This window comes from Rhincodon typus, chromosome 22, assembly GCF_021869965.1.
Source record: "Rhincodon typus isolate 14 chromosome 22, sRhiTyp1.1, whole genome shotgun sequence".
NCBI classification, from domain to species: domain Eukaryota; kingdom Metazoa; phylum Chordata; class Chondrichthyes; order Orectolobiformes; family Rhincodontidae; genus Rhincodon; species Rhincodon typus.
Window position 1 is genome coordinate 5,427,937 of NC_063353.1, and position 21,921 is coordinate 5,449,857.

Sequence of the window (21,921 nt, forward strand, 5' to 3'; positions counted from 1 at the left end):
GACAATCCTCCCTCTTTTTTTCCTTCTTGACTGTGAAAATTGATGCAAAATATTTGTTCAAAGCCTCTGCCATTTCCTATGTTCTTATTAACTCCCTATCCCATTCAAACATGAATACTCTCTGTAAACTGTCCTTTGCCTTTCTACATACTTGCAGATAATGTTACTGGTTTTTAATTTCTTGCTGGTTTTCTCTCATACTCTATTTCTCCCCTACATTATTTTCTTTAGTTATCCTTTGTGAGCATTTTTTAAAAGCAACAATTTTCTAGGCTATTGCAAATCTTTGCAGCACTGTATGCTTTTAATTTCAGTTTGATAAAATCCAGCACCATAGTAATACAAGCGGTTATGTTTAAAATTGTCTTCTTTGAATTCAACGTAAACTGGGGCTTTAAGAGGGGCATAAGATTTCCTACAGAATCTATGTAGAAACAAGCCACAGTGGCCTGACTACCATGGGCCAAGGTCCAAGGTAAACTTGATTGGAAAATACATTTACTGACAGTAACTATCAGTAAAAGGACAACAGCTGTTTTGGAAAGCGTACGCTCAGTGCATCAGGGAGATCTGAAATGGGTGCTGCTATATTAGGCAGAGAAAATAAACCAACAAGCAAAGTGCTGGTGAAGACGGATTCCAGGTTCAAAGAGCCCAGGTTTTTGAAGAGCTAAAGGACCACAGAATCACCCGTGGGTTCATTTAAGGGGTTGTTTAAAAGGACAGTGGAAAAGTCACCCTGGTGAAGCAAAGAGAAGGGAGCCTGTTAACCTTGGGAAGAGCTTGGGACTTTACAAAGACGACATTTCTGCTGATGGTGCTTAGAGTTTGACTTGCTAAGTAGCATCAAGTTGATGTTAATTTTGGTGTGATTTCATTTTTGCGAAAATGTGAAATCTGGTCATGCAATCCTGAGTTATCACTGGGTAATTTATATGCCTTTTTCAAAAAAATGTTCAGTCTCTACGGTGATCTTAGCAATATCATCCTTAATTCCATCAGTTAGCCTTTGACAGTGCACTGGATCATGGAGACATCCTTTACAGAAGAGATTGTTGTTGGGAATTATGCAAGATCTCCTCAATTGTCTGCTACCATGTTGTTTTATCATCTTCCCTTTATCCTATTTTCCCTGTCCATTTTGGTTAACTTTATACCCTTCCAATTGCCTTTACATTTGACACAATAGTTCCACAGTCACACTTCTCACCCTCAAACTAATTTTCAAATCAATCATGGTAATGACCATTCTTAACTAGAGGACATTAACTAATACTGTTTCATTGGACATTGCCATGACTAAAACAGACCATTCCCTGATTGATTCCATGATGTATTATCCTGAGAAACAGTCCTGAATGCACCAGCCTGAATGCACTGTGACCTCATTCTCCAGCTTACCTTTGCCAATTTAATCCAACTACTTTCATGAAAGTTAAAATATCCCAGGATTACTACTGAAACTTTCAAGTCTTTATTAGCTGCTGTTTCATAGTTTGCCCTGTGTAGTTAGCATCAGTGATGGAGGATGGGGAAGCTACAAATGTGCAATTTCACTTCTCTGTTATTTCTCCCCTCTGCCCAAATGGTACAATATCATGAACCTCTGAACCAAGATACTTTGCCAGTATTTTACTGACCTCTATTTCCTTTCATGTCCTTATCAACTCTCAAATGCCTTTGAATACTCAGGTTGCGGTTGTGCTACATTTTACATATTGGAGTTGTTTTGTGCTTTCAAATCGTCCACCTTGTTACTGATGCTGCAAGCCTTACATTTTTTATTATCCTTTTAATCTTGTTTGCTTTTGTAATCTGTTTGTGGACATACTATCACTTTCTGATTACCGTTCTCTGATTGGTATCACATTACTGCACTGGTTCTTTGTCCTTCTTGCTCAGCTAAATCTCTAACGTAAACCCTTCTCTCTCCATGTTTTAGCTTAAAACTTTGTCTCTTTGTAGAAATCTGACATCACTGGTCCTGGCATGGTTCAGATGAACACAGTCCAGGTACAGTTGCCCGTTTCCCAGTATTAGTGCCAGTGCCTTAAAAAGGGAATCTCACTTTTCCCACATGAGCCTTTGAGCCAGGCATTAAACTCGGACTGTGTGTGTCCTATGCCAATTTGCAAATGGGCTATCTGGATTGTAATCCAGAGATAATGAACTTAGAAGTTTTACTTTATAAATTTAGCCTCCAGCTGTTCTCACTCCCTTAACAGAACCTGTCTCTTAGGCCTGCCCAGGTCCTGTCAACCTGGAAGATGGACCATTTCCTCCCACTTGAATTCTCCCCAAGACCTGAGGCAGGTATGTCCTTAACTCTATCACTTGGAGGCTACACAGCCTTTGAGACTCTGCTGTAGGTTGCAACAACATCTACTCCTCCCAATTATTGTCGCAAACATATGGCTATAAACTTTTATATTGTGTGCTAATCTAGCTTTTTAAAATGGATACTCAATCTTACAAGATTGCTCCCAGCAGTCACATAACTACGCTAGTTGATTCATTGCAGCAAAAAGCAGACAGACAAGTGTGTTATTTCACTCACAGGAGATCATTAAATAATACATGGAATTGCACGATTGTACCTTTGAGGTTTTGACAAACACACAAAGGCTTCTGTTGTGTTGGAAAGGAAATTGACAACACACCAGGGAGTTCCAGCACAATCGATTTTGCTTGGCGCCACAACAATTTCAAATTTAACATCGTCTGTTCAATAGTGATTAAAAAGTGAAAGATCCAAATGTGTAAAGATCTCAGGAGACAGCGTGAAGAGTGCTCCAGCTACCATCTCTGGAAACCCCCTCTATCTTGCCGAAAAGGATTCCAGGCAGTTCAAGTACCAGCAGAACGAGCAGAGAAGGAACCTTTACTCACTGCCTGAAGTGCTCTACACTATTGAGTCCACCTACAAAGGCAACCTCAGACTATTTCATAGGGCTGCTCAATTTGAACATCAAGTTTTCAATCCCTTCACTACACAAAGAGACAACTTCAAACAAGTAACACACCTGCAACATTAATGGAGATAAATCTTATTTTCACCTTCAGAAGTACATTTGATTCTTATCTACTTCTAAAGCTATATCTTTAATAACTTTACTACTTTAACTTAAATAATTTAGAGCAGTCATTTCGCACTAAATTAACCTTCAAGTTGTTTGGAGCTTTACTGTGTTTTTTAAAAATTGTAACAAAAACTAAAAAAGGGTGCTAAATGAGGAACACAAGCTCACAATTCATAGACTATTCACAACAGTGAGAGGCTGGAGGAACACAGCAGGCCAGGCAGCATCAGGAAAATTGACATTTCAGGTCAGGACCCTTCTTCAGGAATCTCTCATGGACTATTGAGGCTACATCTGCCGTACTTGTTGTACAATACTGTCCTGACTAAAACTAAATTTAGTTTTACTTCTCCAGTTTGAATATTTCATTGTATAACGATCCATATTCAGTCTGGTTATTGTGCCTGCAGTCCATGCTCTTGTACACGCTCCACAAACATTCTTGGATAGTTGTAAAGGCTGAATCTTCCCTGTTGCTACCTTCTGAATCCATAAAGGAGATAGCAAGAACTGCTGATGCTGGAGTCAGAGTTGATAAAGTGTGCAGCTGGAGGAACACAGCAGCTCAGGCAGCAGAGGAACAGGAGAGAGTCAACGTTTCAGGACTGAAGGAGGGTCTAGGCCCAAAACATCGACGCTCCTGCTCCTCTGATGCTGCCTGACCTGCTGTGTTCCTCCAGCTCCACACTACCGATTCTGGATCCATAAACCTGCCTCACTAATCGTCACATCTTCCTGTTTTTGACCAATGGGCCAAATCTAAAATGTATAAGAGGTGCATCTGCCTCCTGGAACAAAGGTCAAGGTAACATTTCTGCTTCCTGATGCATCACAGCGTATGAATCTTGGACTTCAGCTCATCACCCATTAGCTGAACTTCGAGCAACATGCACCTACAGATGTAGCTGCTATGAATCATATTAGCATCCACTAGTGCGCACCTTACAACAGCTGCAACACGTCACCTGCTGTGCCATGTTTAATATTATGTCTAAATAGGGCTCAACTTCAGAAATATCAAAGATTATCCATAGTCATAATGATGCTTTAAATTTTATCTTTCCTATATCTCCCAGTGACAGTTAATACTCACTGACATGTTTCCTCCTAATTAATGCCACTGGATTTCAGTTCTTAGGGCTTGCAATCTCCTGCTCCATTGCTTGGACTATCACTATTTTAGATGAAAAGCCAAACAGCTCCCACTCCCTGGCTGTACCAAATTCCCTCACTACAAACTTGCAGATTAAAGCCTCGCTTCACCTTTATGCCACACAATTTAGCAACAATTGAGTCAAAATATCTGTCTGCTCACCAAATATCCAGTATTGAAGAAGCAGATATTTCCCCAGTTGGAACATTAGGGAGATTGTAGCCATTATTTTTGGTCTCATTTCAAACATTGTTTCAGTCCCAGTTCTTGATACAGAGAGGCAGCTAGTTTTGGTAGTAAAAACTATCAAGCCACACCTTAGCCCCGAGATAAAATTTTAACCTCATGTTTGTGAATTCCTGAACAAAGGCAGCAGCAAGCTATCTCCAAAATGTGATAACTCAAATGGACTCTGGGCAGGTCTCTCCATTCTAGCCTTGGTAAACTGGAGACTGCCCTAAACTCTTGCACTCACTGAGACGTTGCTTGAACAAGAGCCCAAATTCTCACCCTGGTTTTCAACACCCTGCACAACCTCATCTCTCTCATTTCCATAATTTCAGAATCCCCAGAGTGTGGAGACAGGCCATTCGGCCCAACAAGTCCCACCAACCCTCCAAAGAACATCCCCATCCAGACCTATCTCCCCCACCCTATCTCTGCAACCCTGCATTTCCCATGGCTAATGCATCTAACCTACACATCTCTGGACACTATGGGCAGCTTAGCATGGCCAATCTACCCAACTTGCACATCTTTGGACTGTGGAACTAAACTGGAGCACTCAGCAGAAACCCACGCAGCCATAGGGAGAACATGCAAACTCCACACAGACAGACAGACATCCAAGGGTGGAACTAGGTCCCTGAGGTCCCCGAGGCTGTGAGGCAGCAGTGCTAACCACTGAGGCACCGTGCCAGACCTCCTTGAATTTACATATCCTACCTTTCTGCATAATTCTGAAATGTTTAGGCATTCCAGATTTCAATTGCTTCCACCTTTTGGCCAAACATCCTGACCAAGGTCTCGCTTACCTGCCCTGACACATCTGCCTCGCTTTCCTTCTGCGAGGTGCTCCTTCAAACGGCTCCTTGGGCAGCATGGTGGCTCAGTAGTTAGCACTACTACCTCATGGTACCAGGGACCTGGGCTCGATGCCACCCTCAGGCGGCTGTGTGCGGAATTTGCATACTCTCCTTGTGTCAGCATGCATTTCCTCCCACAGTCTAAAGATGTGCAGGTTAGGTGGATTGGCTATGCTTAGTGGCCCATAATGTCCAGAGATGAGCAGGCTAGAGGGGTTAAGTGATAGAGCATCCCACTCAGATTCCCCCCTCCGCTCTTCGGAGGGTTGGTGTGGACTCGATGGGCCAGATGGTCTACTTCCACACTATACAGATTCTAAGATTCAAAACTACATCCTTAAGCAAGCTGAGCTAACATTTCAGTCTGGTGTGGCATCATATTCTATTTGTATGTGCAATGTGGGTGTCACTGGCTATCCACAATCCCAATTACTCTCAAGGAGGAGGTGGCGAGTTGTCTCTTGCATTCAATTGATGTAAGGATGCCCACAGGGCTGTCAGGGAGGGAGTTCCAGGTTTTTGGCCTAATGACACTGAAGGAACAACGATACATTTCCAAGTTGGGATTGACTGTTTTACATATATTTGCTGCGTTTGTCCTTCTAGGTGGTAGAGATGCAGGTTATGGAATAAGTTTGGAAGGTACTGTCAGAGGAGCCTTAGGTGAGTTACTATATTTATAATGCTCCTTGAAGTTTTTTGTGATACTGATACATTAAAAGGCACTATATAAAATTGTCTTTGTAATTTAGACTCAATTTCTCATTTCAACAGAAGTACAATTGCAGGTATCTATGCCAGACTTGTCTTTAGTTTGTGTGTATTTAGCAACATTGTACAGTAGACTGAGCACATACAGCTGAACTGTGAGAGATGATCACAGATCACAGCGGCGGTGATGGCCTGGTGGTCATCGCTGGACTGCTAATCCAGAGATCCAGGTAACGTTCTGGGGACCTGGGTTTGAATCCCACCGCGGCAGATGGTGGAATTTGAATTCAATAAATATCTGGAATTAAGAACCTAATGATGACCGTGAATCCATTGCCGATGGTCAAGAAAAACCCGTCTGGTTCACTAACGTCCTTTAGGGAAGGAAACTATCATCCTTACCTGGTCTGGGCTACACGTAACTTCAGACCCACAGCAACGTGGTTGACTCTGAACTGCCCTCTGGGGCAATAAATGCTGCCTAGCCAACGACACCCTCATCCTGTGAATGAAGAAAGGGAACGAAAAAAGAAACAGAACACCCCAGACAATCCAGTCAGTTCAGTGCAAGGAATCACATCCTGTTCCGAGCTTTAACGAGTCAGCAATGCCGTTAAAAAGTGGCTGGTACAACAGACATTGTTTGAAAGGTTCTATTTCCAACAATAGCCCAGTTTCCAATAGTTTCATTGAAATGCAGGAAAGATAACTACAGGTTGAAAAGCGAGGATTGCATTTATGTAGCAACCTCAGGGCATCCCAAAAGCGCTTTGCTGTTAATGAGGGAGAAACCTTAGAAGCACTAGGTTTTGAATTTTTGTTTATACACAAAATTGCACTAGAAGTAAGACATTTCGTGTTGTCCTATGTAACTGGGTCACGTTTCTAGCCACTTCCAAGGACTGCTAAGTGTCAAGCCACGTTGGAGTGGAACTGGAGAACACAAAGGCCAAACTAGGTAAGAAAGGAGGTTTGATTCCCTAAAGCACATTAAGGAGAGAGTTGGGTGGCAGGAAATAGGTGGACAGGCTTAGAGACATTGATTACAGACGGAAAAGGGAAGCAAAAGCCGACAGGATGTGGTACTCCATCCCCTTCCGATAAAAGTGAGCATGTGAAAGTCGATGTCTGGTAGAACATAAATCACTGAGCTTAAAATAGCTTGATAGGCTAATACTGCCAAGCAGTCCATCGAGAATGAATTTGGAGAATTCTATAGTGTTTCAACCCATTAATCCAAATTCACACCCTCCAAAATCCCAGCTCATTTCCAAGATGAGGCCTCAACCTATAAGCAGGGCAAGATCCCAGCAGGATTCCCTCTGGCCAAGGGGAAACCCACTTGTGTCAGGAGAGAGAGATGCTGGCTGCCTCCCTCTTGGATACAGGAGCCAATAAGGTTACATTAAAGAGAGCAAAATCTACTCTACCTTCCAGAATTGCAACCCAGGAGGGGAAAGAAAAAAAAAAAAGAGTCAAGACTTCCGTTTATAAATATTTGGGACCAGAGTGGGACAAATGCATAGGAATTTTAAAAAAAAAAAAAAATCAATCATTCATGGGACATGGGCATTACTCCAAGGGCAGCACATATTGCCCATTCTTAATTGCCCCCACAGAAGGTGGTGGGAAAAGGTTGTAGTGAGCTTCTTGAACCACTGAAGTCCAGGGTGGAGGGGCACCCACTGTGTCATTAGTGGAGTCTCAGGATTTTGACCCAGTGACAGTGAATGGATGGCAACATAGTTCCAAGTGCAGATAGTGAGTGGCTTGGATAGGAACTTGATCATTGTAGTTTGCCTATGCATCTATTGCCCTAGTCCTCCTAAGCAGTAAAGCTCAAGGGCTTCGAAGGAACCTTGGTAAGTAACTACAGTGCATCTTATTTTGATGGCAAAACACTATCCCTGTGCAGTGATTAGAGGGAGTGAATACTAAACATGGTGCCAATCAAGTGGCAAAATGTGTCTCAAGATGGTACAGAGCTTGAGCGTTGTTGGAGCTGCATTTATCCTCACACTCACTGCCTTGTAGATGATGCACAGGATTTGTGGGGATGAGGAGAGTTACCTGCCAGAGAATTCCGAGCCTCTGAATACAAGAGCAGGTCACAGTATTTACCTGGTTGGCCAATGGTAGCCCCCATTGGTTGATTGTGGGGGAATTCAGTGATGGTAATGTCATGGAGCATCAAGTGAATGTGACCATATTCTCTCAGTGTAGCTGGTCTTTCCTGGCATTTGCATGGTACAAATATTACTATCCAACTGCAAGTCCAAGCCTGGGACATTGTCTAAAACTTGTTACATTTGAACTCAGATGCTTCAGTAGCTGAGGAGTTGTGAATGGTGACCATTGTGCAACTATTGGCAAACATTCCCACTTCTGACCTTATGATGGAGGGAAGGTCACTGATGAAGCAGCTGAAGATGGTTGGGCCTAGGACATTACCCTGAAGAACTCCTACAGAGATATCCCAGAGTTGAGGTGCTCAACCTAACCATTTTCCTATGGGCCTGGCAGGACTCCAGCAGTGGAGAGTTGATCCCCTCCCTGCAGCCCCACACCAAATACATTTGATTCCAGTTTGGCGAGGGCCCCTTGATGCTGCATGTGGTCAAATGCAGCCTGGATGCCAAGGGCAGTCACTGTCACCTCACCTCTGGCCAGGATGTGGAAATGCCCACATTGGACTGGGGTGGACAAAGTCAAAAGTCACAAGACACCAAGTTATATGCAACAGGTTTTTTTGAAATCACAAGCTTTCAGGTGATGAAGCAGCAGCTCTCCGAAAGCTTGTGATTTCAAATAAACTTGGACTATAACCTGGTGTCAGGTGATTTCTGACTTTGACCCCACCTCTGGAGTTCAGCTCCTTTGTCCAAATTTTGATCAAACTTACAAAGAATGGAGGGTTTGGCAGTCACCAAACTGAGCGCCAGTGAACAGGGTTTTGCTGCTCAAGAATGCAGTCAGTCAATGAGCTCCCTCCACCATTTGCCTGATGATCAATAATCAAATCAATAAGCCAGCAATTGTCTGGGATGCATTTGTCTTGCATTTTGTACAGGACGCAACTGGGCAATTTTCCACATTAAATCAGAAAGATATCAGCATTGTATCTGTAGTGGAACAGCTTGGCTAGGCGACAGCTAATTCTGGAGCACAAGTCTTCAGCGCTATTGCAGAAACCCTGTCAGGGCCAATAGCCTGTGCAATATCCAGAGCCTTCAACCATTTTTGATATCAGAGTGAATCTAATAGGCTGAAGACTGGCTTCTATGATACTGGAGACCTCAAGAGGAGACTGATGGATCATCTGTTGAGATCATCTAGCCAAAAATGCAAACAAATACTTTGGCTTGCTTTTGAACTTGTTCTGGGCTGTTCCATCCTTGTAGATGGGGATACTTTTGGAGCCATCATTTCCTGCTGGTTGTTTAATTGTCCACCGCCACCATATGACTGCAGAACTTGGATTCCGTCCATTGGTTGTGGATTGCTTAGGCCTATCTTTTAATGGCCAGGGGTGGTGCTGCAGACATTGACATCCCCCAGCCAGAGTACATGGTGTGCCCTTGGCACCCTCTGTCCTGCTTCTAACTGGGGGTTGACATGGAGTGGTATTAATTGATCGGCTGAGAGGGTGCAGTTGGTGACAATCAAGAATTTTCTTTGCCCACATGTAACCTAATTCCAAGAAACTTCATGGGGTGCAGTAGGAGTCCAGGGCAATGCCCTCCCAACTGCATACCTTTAGTCAGATTTTGTGGAGAAGGGTGGAGGGGGGCATCAAGAGAGAAGGGGATGGTCGAGAGAGACAGCATTTGTGGGGGAAAGAAAAAAAAAGTACTGCTCCGACACATTTTGCCCATCCATACTAAAACTGTCTTCACTTACAGGATCTGTATCCCTCTATTCCCTTCCTATTCACGTATTTGTCCAGGTGCTTCTTGAATGTTGCTATTGTGTAGTCATTTCTGTGACTATGCTGCTTTGAATCAATGTATCTGTCTCGGACATTTTCCACAAGCACCCCCGCAATTGTAGCTTACATCATTGTTTTTGCCTGTTTTGCTGCCTTTGCTCTTTTGTTCAACCCTTCATAACACAAGAATCTCTACCCAAGAGTGGGGGTTCTGAACAACTGCATCCCCTTTCAGTGCCAGTTCGTAAACTCTTTAAAAGAGCCATGTTGTTAATCCAGGTCTGACCCCAATGGTTAAAGGCTCTGGATATCGTACAGGCTATTGGCCCTGACAGGGTTTCTGCAAAAAGCGCTGAAGACTTGTGCTCCAGAATTAGTTGTAGCCTAGCCAAGCTGTTCCACTACAGATACAACATGGACATCTTTCTGATTAAGACAGAAAATTGCCCAGGTGCGTCCTGTACAAAATGCAAGACAAATGCATCCCAGACAATTGCTGACCTACTGGACTAGATCTACAATTCCAAAGTGGTTAAGTTCCCTTCTTTACAGTACTTTCAAAGGTATGCAAACTGCCAACTACTCTTCAATTTTAGAATTTCTAAAGGGGGAACTCTCCTTTAGTTGTATCTTGACTGGTTCAAAACAAAAACACCCTGCCAAGGAAAGATTTGAACCAAAGTCCCTAGAACATTACCCGAGTCTATGCACCGCCAGTCTAGTGACAATACCACTAGGCCTTCACCTCCACTTCTGGGCAGTGATAGTGACCTGTGGGATGTTACCTGTAAGGTACAGTTTGAAGGATGAAGAGGTTGGGCTGTTGCATGACTAACCTGTGGGACAGCTCTCGGTTTTTGCATAGGGACGCCAGAGATTAGCAAGGAGGATTTTACAGAGTCAAAAGGGCTGCGCTCATTTCTGATGCTTAGATCGATGTTGGATTAAACATAGTAGTGGTTTTGTACAGCTGATTGACTTACTAGGCCACTGCAGGGGTATTTAAGAGTCTGCTGTTACATGTAAGCTAGACCTGATAAGAATGGCAGGTTTCTTTTCCAAGGGCTTAACAAACTAGCAAGATTTTTTATGATCATTTTCGTGGTCACTATTAGACGCTCCAAATTCTAGATTTATTAACCAAAGTCAAATTTCGCCATCTGTCATGACAGGATTCCAACACTGGCCCTCAGACCATAACCCCGAGTCTCTGGATCATAATTCCAATGACATTACCACACTGCCTTTCCCACAAAATCAGGAACCCAAAGGCCCCTGCATTACTTGCAGGCAGCACTGGAGTGTATTGGAAGCTTAACTGGATGAGCCTTCCAAGTCAGTGGAATCCCAACATGAAGTTTTAATCACATTAAAGATACAATATAAAACACAAAATTTTGTTATTGGAGAAGATGGTTTCGGCTTCATCCCAGCAATAGCATGCTTGCACAAATCCAACCTTTGTGACTAAACTCCCGCTCTAGAGTTAAACATTACATTTTGGTTGAGTGCTGCACCGTCGAGAGCATTTCTCAAATAAGATGTTCAGCCTCACAAATAAAAAAGGTTTGTGGTAGATTCAAAAAGGAGAAATGTTTCTCATCACTTGACCAATAATCATCCCTCAAAACAGGTCTTAGTGCCCTTTCTTGGCCAGAAATTGCAATATAAATGCTTAATCCTTAAGGATAGAGTTGGCAATGTGGTCCAATGCTGTGCAAAACAGTGACATATTACATGGCCTTCTTTGTTAAAGAAGATCTGAAAAAAATACTGAAGCAGAGTTATATTATAGCAATTAATTCTCATAATGGAGTTAAAGAAAGAAACCTGGTCACAATAGTTTTGCCTGGCATCTCTATGGCTGTAGGTCAATAGGGTGAAGGGGTTGCTGGCAGGTTGTACATCATTGGCGTTCCTTTTGAAGAGAGTGGGCCCTGTGGTGAAGCTAGACATTAATCCTGGCTGTGTGCATTACAGTTTCTAACTCAAGACAGGCTTACCCTTACCATTTACATATTAAACATCAGTTTCATAGCAGGTCAGGGTCCGGTTTATTTTCGGCTGTTTGCCGAGTGGTATGGGTTTCCAATTTGCATGAATTGCAGTTTAAGACCATAATATATAGGAGCAGAATTGGGCTATTCAGTCCATCAAGTCAGCTCTGCCATTTGATCATAGTTGTATGTTTCTCACACCAGCTACCTGCCTTCTCCCTTTACTAATTAAGGATCTCTCTCAATGACTTGGCGGCCTCAGCCCACAGATTCACCAATCTCTGACTGAAGGCATTCCTCATCTCAGTTTTAAAGCGTGGTCCCTTCATTGAGTTTGTGCCCTCAGGTCCTGGTCTATCTGACTGGTAGAAACATTTTCTCTATGCCCATTCTATCCAGGCTTCAGTATTCTGCAAGTTTCAGTGAGATGTCCCCTCATCCAGTACTGATCCAAAGGCCTCAACTATCCCTCATTCCCTGGGATCATTTTGTGGACCTCCTTTGGACCCCCTCCAAGGCCAACACATTCTTCCCTAGATATGGAGCCCAAAACTGCTCACAATAATACAGAGCCTTATACAGCCTCAGCAGTATGTCCTTGCTCTTGTATTTTAACCCTCTCAAAGTGAATGCTAACATTGCATTTGACTTCCTAACTGCCAGCTGAATCAGCATGTTAATCATAAGAGAATCCTGAACTAGGACTCCCAAGTCCCTCTGTGCTTCAAATTACCAAAACCTTTCCCTATTTAGAAAGCAGTCTACACCTTTACGCTTCCCTAGAAGGGTGTATAACGTCACACTTTCCACATTGTATTCCTTCTGCCACTCTTTGCCCACTCCCCTAGCCTGTCTAAGTCCTTCACAGCCTCCCTGCTGCAGCACTACCATCCCTCCACCTATCGTGTGAAACTCCACTAGCTATTGGCAGCCATCCTCAAAATGACCCCTTATCCCTCCCTGTCTTCTACCTGTCAGCCAATCCTCTATCCTTGCCAGTATTTTGCCCCTAACACCATGGGCTCTAGTCTTATTTACTGACCTCCTGTGCAGCACCTTGTCAAAGGCCTTCTGGAAATCAAGATGGATCATGTCCACTGGCTCTCCTTTGTCTAACTTGCTCATCCTCAATGAATCGAACAGATTGGTCAGGCATGAACTCTCCTTGATGAAGCTGTGCTGACTCAGCCCCATCTCACCATGCACTTCCAAGTGCTCTGCAACCTCATTTTTCATAATGGACTCAATCTTACCAATGACTGAAGTCAGGCTAACTGGCAACCCACAAACCATGCTGCACCCCCCACTCCCTGCCCACCACCCAACATCAGTGAGTTCCAAAAGATCACCACTGATGCTTCTACAGCCTCCTCGGTTATCGCCTTCAGAATACTGGGATGTAGTCCAACCAGTCAGCAATTTATCAACCTTCAGCTTCCCTGGCACGTTCTCTTCAGTGATGGCCCCTACACCCATATCTGCCCCAACTTGAAGTTCTGGTATCTGGAATACTTTCCACTGAAAACTGATGCAAAGTACCTATTTGGTTCCTCTGCCATTTCTTTGATCCCCCTCATTATTTCTCCAGCAGCCCAATGTCTACTCTTGCCCCTCATCTTTTAGATATCTTAAAAGGTCTTGCAAACTCCTTTTGTATTACAAGTTTGCTTATCCTCATTTTATCTTCACCTCATTTGCATTTTTTTTTTTTTTTTTAAAAAAAAAAGAAACGTTTTCTCTGCTGGTTTTATAAAGGCTTCCCAATCCTTTGGCTTCCCGCTAATCTCCACCACATTGTACGCTTTTCCTTTCGCTTTTGTGCTGTCGGAGTTGCCATGGTTGCTTTGTCTTCCCCTTGGTATGTTTCTTATTCCTTGTGATGTATTTCTGTTGCGCCTTCTGAATTACTCCCAGAAACCCCTGCCATTGCTGCTCCACTATCTTTCTTGCTAGGCTCCCCTTCCAATCAAATCTGCCCAGCTCCTCCCTCTTGTCTTTATCTTTACATTTACTCAGTTGTAATAGTGTTGCATCTGATTCCAGCTTCTCCCTCAAACTGCAGTGTGAATTCTATTGTTCATATTATGATCACTGTCCCCTAAAAATTCCTTTACCTTAATCCTAATCAAGTTGGCCAAGTTACACACCACCAAATCCAGAATAGTTGTATTAGTTACATTTCCTACCTGATTTGCATAAAGACTGCAATCTAGTTTTCCCTCTTACAAGTCAGAACTTTGTCAGGTTGTCTTCATCTTATAACAAAAAAACTATTCAATTTGTTAAAAGAGAAATAAAAAGAATTGAATTACCACTGAAGTAGCAAATTACGGTTTCATTTCCACCCAGGAACTAAAGTTGTCAGCTAGCTATTGGCACAGAATCAGATCAAGGTTAGAAGCCAGAACAACAGTTAATGTTGAATATAAACAGAAAATGCTGGAAATATGCAGGTTAGGTAGATTAGATTCCAAACCTCTGGCACAGAAAACATGTTCAAAGAAATTCATTGTCTTCTTAAGACCTCTTGCTCTCCTGGCCTCAGACAATACTTGTTTATTTGTTATAGAGTCAAAGTTGTACAGCACGGAAACAGACCCTTTGGTCCAACTCGTCCATGCTGACGAGAGGTCCTCAATTAATCCAATCCCATTTGCCAGAATTTGGCCCCTATCATTCTAAACCCATCCTGTTCATGTACCCATCCAGATGCCTTTTAAATGTCATACCAGCCTCCACTACTTCCTCTCGCAGCTCATTCAATACATACACCACCCTCTGCATGAAAAAGTTGCCCCTTCAGTCCCTTTTAAATCTTACCCCTCTCCCCTTAAGCCTAGGCCTTCTAGTTTTGGACTTCCCTACCCTGGAGAGAATTTTTTATATATTCCTTTAGGATCCTTCTGGAGCACACTTCAAAGTGATTATACATTTTTCCTCTTTCCCAACACGTTAACCTTTGTATCCATCGTACTGTAACTTACACTGAACAGTATTGCATATGACCCTCGAACAAGTCCAATAAGCAACAATTCCTCATTTGTTTCTGCTAAAAAAAACCAACCAAAACCAATTCATGCCATTGGAGACTTTCACAGCCCTGTTTGCATTAAAGTTTCATTGTAGTTTTTGCTGGGATACCCGCTTTCTCAATTCCAAGCCCAGCTATCAGGAACCCTCCTCACACTGGCACTTGAACTGTAACTGCTATGCTTGTTAAGGAAGACATTCCTAGCTCACCTGTCCAGTGTCAGAAAGGTTGTGGGTTCAGGTCACTTCAGAAAAACAAAATACAAATTCCAACCAGACAATGCAGTTCTGCATGCTATAAAAAAATGGTGACATCTTTCAAACTGTAAACTGATATCCCATTTTAGCTTTCAGGTGCATGCAAAACATCCTATGACCCAGTTCTGAAGAGCAAGGGTGAGCCACCACAGTAATATTCCTTCCAGAAAAAAAAAGATAGCAGAAGTTCATTATGAACTTGATCCCCCTCAAAAACATTGGTTCTTTTGAATGGCACTGCATGTCCATGTACACTCAGAACCAAACCTTCACAGAAACCTCCAGGCTGCAGCCAGTATCTGCAGAGTCAACAGGAACATTATTGTCTATGAACTGGACAGCACTTAGGTATCACCCGATACCCAACAGGTAACGATCCCATTGCAATTGGAGAGTCTTGCTGCGCGGAAATTAGCCCCGGCTCCAACATTACAGCATCGACTTTACTTCAAAAGTATTTCATTCGTTACAAAAGGGCTTTGTAAGATAAAACAAGAATTTCCAAATTCACTCATGGCGAAGGGTAGTGCCAGTTGGGTCAGCATTTATTGGTCATCCTCAATTGCCCTTGAGAAGGTGGCACTGAGCTGCCTTCTTGAACCGGTGCAGTCCACATACTGTAGGTAGTACCACAATGATGCTAGGGAGGGGGGATCCAGGATTTGGAACCAACAACAGTGAAGGAACGGCAATACATTTCCAAGTCAGGATGGGGAGCAGCTTGGAGGGGAACTTGTACAGGGTGGCATTCCCATGTATCTGCTGCCCTTGCCCTTCTAGATGCTACTGGAATGTGGATTTGGAATGTGCTGTCTAAAAAGCCTCAGTGAATTTCTCCAGTACATTTTATAGATTGTACATGTAGCTTATACTGAATATTGATGGTGGAAGGAATGAATGTGGTGCCAATCAAGTGGGTTGCTTTGTCCTGGATGGTGTCAAGCTTCTAGAATGCTGTTGAAGCTGCACCCATCCAGGCAAGTAGGAGTATTCCATCACACTCCTGACTTGTGCCTTGTAGATGGTGGACAGGCTTTGAGGAGCCAGGAAGTTGTTGCATTATTCCTAGCCTCTGATCTGACCTTCTAGCCACTATTTATATGGCTGGTCCCATTGAGTTTCTGGTCACTGGAACCCCCAGGACTATGATAGTGGACAATAATGGTTATTGAATGTCAGTGGGTGATGGTGAGATTCTTTTATTGGAGATGGTCATTGCCCAGCATGTTACTTGCCACTTATCAGCCCAAGCCTGGATATTACCCAGATCTTGCTGCATTTGAACATGGATTGTATTTGTATCCGAGACATTGCGAATGGTGCTGAACACTGTTCAATCATCGGCCTCACTTCTGATGTTATAGTGGAGGGAAGGTCATGGATGAAGCAGCTGAAGAACAGTACCCTGAGGAACTCCTGCAGCAATGTCTTGGAGCTGAGATGCGAGAGCTTCGACAACCACCGTCACATTCCCATATGTCAGGTATGAGTCCAAGTAGCAGAGTGTTTTCCAGTAACGTGGCTGTAATGAGGTCAGGGGCTGAGTGGCCATGGTGGAACCCAAACAGGGCATCAGTGATTAGGTGCTACTTGATAGCACTGCTGATCACACTTTCCATCACTTTACTGATGAGACTGTGTTTGGGAGGCTCTTATGATACAGTGGTAACGTCCCTACCTCTGGACCAGAAAGTATGAGTTCAAGACTCAACTGCTCCAGATTGTGTCAGAATATTTCTGACCAGGTTGATTAAAAATATCTTGACTGAAGGAGTTAATTGGCTGGGTTGGACGTGTCATGCTTTGTCTACAGGACATATCTATACACAATTTTCCACATTGATGGATGCCAGTATTGTAACTGTATTGAAACACAGTATTGGCTAGGGAAGTAGCAAGTTCTGGAGCACAAGCCTTTAGTACTATTGTGGAAACATTGCCAGGGTCATTATCCTGTGCGATATCCAGCGCTTCCTTTATGTCACAGGGAGCAAATCGACTTGACTGAAGTTTGGCATTTATGATGCTGGGACCTCTGGAAGAAGCCAAGATGGATCACCCACTTGGCATTTCTGACTGAAAATTATTGTGACAGCTTCAGCCTTATATTTTGTACTGATGTGCTGGGCTCCCCCATGATTGAGGAAGGGGATATTTATGGAGCCTCCTCCTCTAGTGAGTTGTTTAATTATCCATCACCATTTATGACTGGGAGTGGCAAGACTGCAGAGCTTAGATCCAATCTGTTTGCTACAGGATTGCTTAGCTCTATCACTTGTTTCAGCTTGTCACACAAGTAGTCCTGTGTTGACGCTTCAGCAGGTGAACACCTCATTTTGAGATACGCTTGGGGCTGCTCCTCTACTCTTCACTGAACCATGCTCCTGACTTCATGGTAATTATACAGTGGTGGATACACCAGGCCGAGGCGCAGATGTGTTTGAATCAATTCAGCTGCCGCTGATGGCCCATTGTGCGTTATGGATGCTCAGAATTGAGCTGTTAGTTTGAAGACAACCTCATTTATCAGTGGTAATGCCACACAACATAAATAAATGGAAGGCTTCCCTTTCATTTCCAGCAATCTGCAGCCCCACACCCCCATATGATACAACAACACCGGACCAAAAGGGACAGACAAGTGTATGAAGTTTTCACATTTCCAATCTCTACATAACCACAGTCACTAGACCCAAAACTGAGCCAACATAAATAAAAAGTAGTGTCCTTGTGAGGTGTATCCTAAAGCCTTCCATCCAATTCATGGAAGAGGCTTCTTTCACAGGATATTCCTACAAAAATTGAGTTCTCTTTAGAATAAAGAGGATTGATGCCAAATTTAATGAACACATTAACAGTAGGGGAGCTAAGAGGGAAGATGTTTCTCATTTACTCAACTTTGGTTGACACTGCTACATGCAACCTAGAGGCCATCTTGAGCTACAAAACAATGGCTGCACTGAAGTGCTAATAAATCCCCTATTAAATGCAACAATTTCCATTGGGCAAAAACAAATTTGCATATCATTGCAAGTAGACAAAGTCCAATTGGTTTATGTTGGCCCAAATCTAGAAGAGAAAATCTGGAAATATTGATGTAAAGTCAAAGACTTAAAACATTAATTTTCTCTCTCCGCCCCGGTGCTATCAGACCAGAGTATTCACAGCTTTTTCTGGGCATACTGCAGATGGCTGGAAATCTGCAGTAATTCTGCTTTGGGATAAGCTGCTGTTTGTCATTAAAACACTTCCTACTGCTCCCAAGCATCTCTCATGTGCATCAATGTGGTTGACTTTCACCATTCTAAGAGTTATTTAAAAAAAAACCAACTAGTTTGGAGAAAGCAAAGACAGAGAGGGCCCTCTTCGCAAAACACATGCTGAGAGAATGTACAATGAGCACAGTGTGGCAGGACACAACTGAGATACTTGCAGGAAGTGCTCATTGTGTGCTAAATGAATTTTAACAATCATACTGAAACTGCACTTTGCCCACATTGTGATTGACTTAGATATTGCTTACAAGTCTCCTTTCGAAATTTCCCCACCAAGTGCCTCCAAGCTTCCCACTGTTCCATCAGTTGCATCAGAAAATTTGATTCCTGTTAGAAATGGCAAAGATTTGAATGAGCTAACACTGTTTTCGGTAACAGACTTACACTACTGCAAAACAAAAGCAACGTCTCAAATTTGACTCTGGGTGAATAAGCAGAGAAGCAAAGGTGACAAATCGCAAACAGATTGGATGTGAATGATGTTACCTGATACAAGTCCATCGCGATGTTGGACAACATCTTCATTAACATTTACAACTTCTTGAGTGTCTTCATGGAAACTAAAGACATTGAATATGGAAATTTGGTTACAGCAACAACCCCTTTAACTTTTTATAGAATCCCTGAAGTGTGGAGGCTGGCCTTTCTGCCCATCAGGTCCACACTGACCCTTCAAAGAGTTTCCCAGCCAGACCCATCTCCCTCAACCCTACCGCTGTGACCCTGCATTTACCATCCACCTAACTTACACATTCCTGGACACGACAGGGTGACTTAGCATGGCCAATGCCCCTAACCTGCACATCGTTGGACTGTGGGAGGAAACCGGAGCACCCGTAGGAAACCCATGCAGACACAGGAAGATTGTGCAAACAGACAGACAGTCACCCAAGGGTGGAATTGAAGCTGGGTCCCTGGGGCTGTGAGGCAGCAGTGCTAACCACTGAGCCACCGTGCCACCCTTAAAGTTAAAAATAATACGCATGCTGGTATTAAATCAGTAATACTCATGTAAACTTGAGATTTTCTTACAGCCTATAGCGTAGTAAAATACATTCTAGGAAATAAGTATAGCACCTTACGAAAAAATATGGTTTGTTAGGTACCCTGCAATACTACAGATGAAAAATTCACACTTGAACTTCAAGCAGAGCATTGAGATGGCATTGTATTGGAAAATATGTACACTCCACATTCCTTGGAACAAGGTTAGAAAGGAATCAGGATCACAGAACAATTCTTAAGCTTCATTAGGGACTAATTTCAGGTTGTCTTGTCACAAGCACATCTGTGCATGAATGGGTGTTACAAGAGCACTGTCACAATGGGGAGTTTGTGTTAGCAAACATTCCTCTTACACACATCTTAAGTCGCTATGCCCGGAAATCAACCGTACAGATATGCTTTTCTGCAGCATTATGAACACATTTAGGCCTAATCAGTTAGGTTTTGATCAAGATTTTACATTGAAGAATTGGTGAGCAGTTCTCACCAGAAGTTTGGGGGAGGGAGGGATAGGTGGTGGAAGAGGGGATTGGCTAACCAATTAGTCATGACAGATGATGGAAATAAACATACTAATGCCAATTTTGCAAGTGACTCAAATAGGTGGAAGGGCAAGTGATAAGGATGACAAAGTCTGCAGCAGGATAATGGCATGTTAAATGAGTAGGTGAAAACGCAGATGAAATATAAATGTGGAAAATTGAGAGATTTTGCACTTTGGCAGGAAGGCTAAAGGAGTTGAATGTTAGTTAACTGGAGAAAGACTTCAGAAAGCCACAGTACAGGTGGATTTGGGAGTCGTCAGGGCATTCTCAAAAAACTTGCATCAGAGTTCAGTGGGTAATTGGGAAGTCATTCATTGGCCCTTATTTAAAAGGAAATGGAGATTTTTTTTTTTTTTTTTTTTTTAAAAAAAAGGACAGGTCAGGCCTTGTTAAAAGCATGCAAGACACGAGTCATTCCACCAAAAGAATACGACTGGTTTGGTCCCTTTTATGGAAAAAGGGATTGGAGGCAATCCAAAAGAGATTAAATCGGTTGATACCAGGAACAGAGGGACAGTCTTTGAGGAGAGGTTGTGTAGATTGGGCCTGTACTCATTGGAATTTGGATGAGCAAGAGGACCTGACTGAAAGTTAAGATTCTTAGGGACATAGATGCAGAGAAATGGTCTGTACTGGAGTGTGTCTAGGACCAGACAGCATAATCTCACAGCAATAGGTCTCCCATTTAAAACAGATTAAGGAGTTTTTTTTTTCCCCCTGAGGGTAGTGAATCTGTGGAATTCCTTACCATAGATGACTGCGGAGGCTGGGTTGTTAGGCATATTGAAAGCAGAGAGAATTTTTTTAATCAGTAAGGGAATCAAGAGTTATGAGGAAAATGCAGGAAAGCAGAGTTGAGGATTATCAGATCAACTATGATCTCATTGAACAACAGAACAGACTCGATGGGTTGAATGGCCTGTAGTATGTTCTTAAAGTCCGTTTAATATGGCTGACAGCAGAAACATATTTAATCAATGAAATGTACAAAAGCTGAAGCAGAATTAATTATAATGGTTGGAATCTTATTTTAAGATTAGATAATTCTTCTACCTCCCCAACATTCTGGACTTTCTATGCTACATTACATCAGCCTATTACAAGGCCCTGCAACCCAAGAAAAATACAGGAGGAGAATATACAGGATGATTTAACCTTCGACTTTCCCAATGCAACCAAGATCATGAAAATATCCAATATTCACAAACTAGAGAACATCCTGTCACTTGGCAAACAACCATTGCTTGGAATCACTTTCAGTCTTGAGTTGGTCAGCGAGGTTATACAAAAAAAAAAGCAAGCAATCCTAATAAATGTCACCACAGTATAGAGGAGGGAATACAAAGTACTAGCATATGCACATTTGCTTATTGATAAAGTCATTTCTGTTTGAATATAGAAGAAGTGTCCTGAAGTGTGAAGCAGCACCACAACCAATACAAGAGGTAAATGTCAATCGGCACATTCAACTGCTCTCTTGAGCAAACTAATTCTCATGTTACAGTTTTTACCATCGTAAACCATCCCAATAGAGCAGCAAGGAAGTGAAAAGGAGAAAACAAAATCAGAATCCAAATTCAAACGATCTGGATGCAGAACAGTAAATTATGGAGTAACACTGGAGAAACCACAATTATTGTCCACCTTTTTGCCCCAGTAAAAGGTTTTGATGGACAACTTTCCCCTTTGCTAATCAGTTGCTCAATGGCATGAGTTGGTGCCCTTTGGTAGCAAAAAATAACCACGTAGGGTAGAACTGGAGTCACTTACAGGCTAGACTGCATAGAGGTGCTAGATTCCCTTTCCCTGAAAATTAGCTAACCATTTGGTTCTTATTTCAGAGGCAACAATCTA

The 21,921-nt window shown here is 42.8% G+C and overlaps 1 protein-coding gene across 4 annotated transcripts in view; it reads right to left on the reverse strand.

Annotated features, from left to right (window-relative positions):
- irag2 (lymphoid-restricted membrane protein) overlaps positions 1-21,921 on the reverse strand; it is a 156,201-nt gene that overhangs the window by 125,097 nt on the left and 9,183 nt on the right. For all 4 annotated transcript variants that reach the window (XM_048610272.1, XM_048610271.1, XM_048610269.1 and 1 more), the window contains exons 6-7: positions 19,004-19,077; positions 18,766-18,844 (exon numbers count right to left, since the gene is read on the reverse strand). In XM_048610272.1, coding sequence (XP_048466229.1) covers positions 18,766-18,844; positions 19,004-19,077 — 153 coding nt within the window. The remainder of the gene's footprint in view (positions 1-18,765; positions 18,845-19,003; positions 19,078-21,921) is intronic.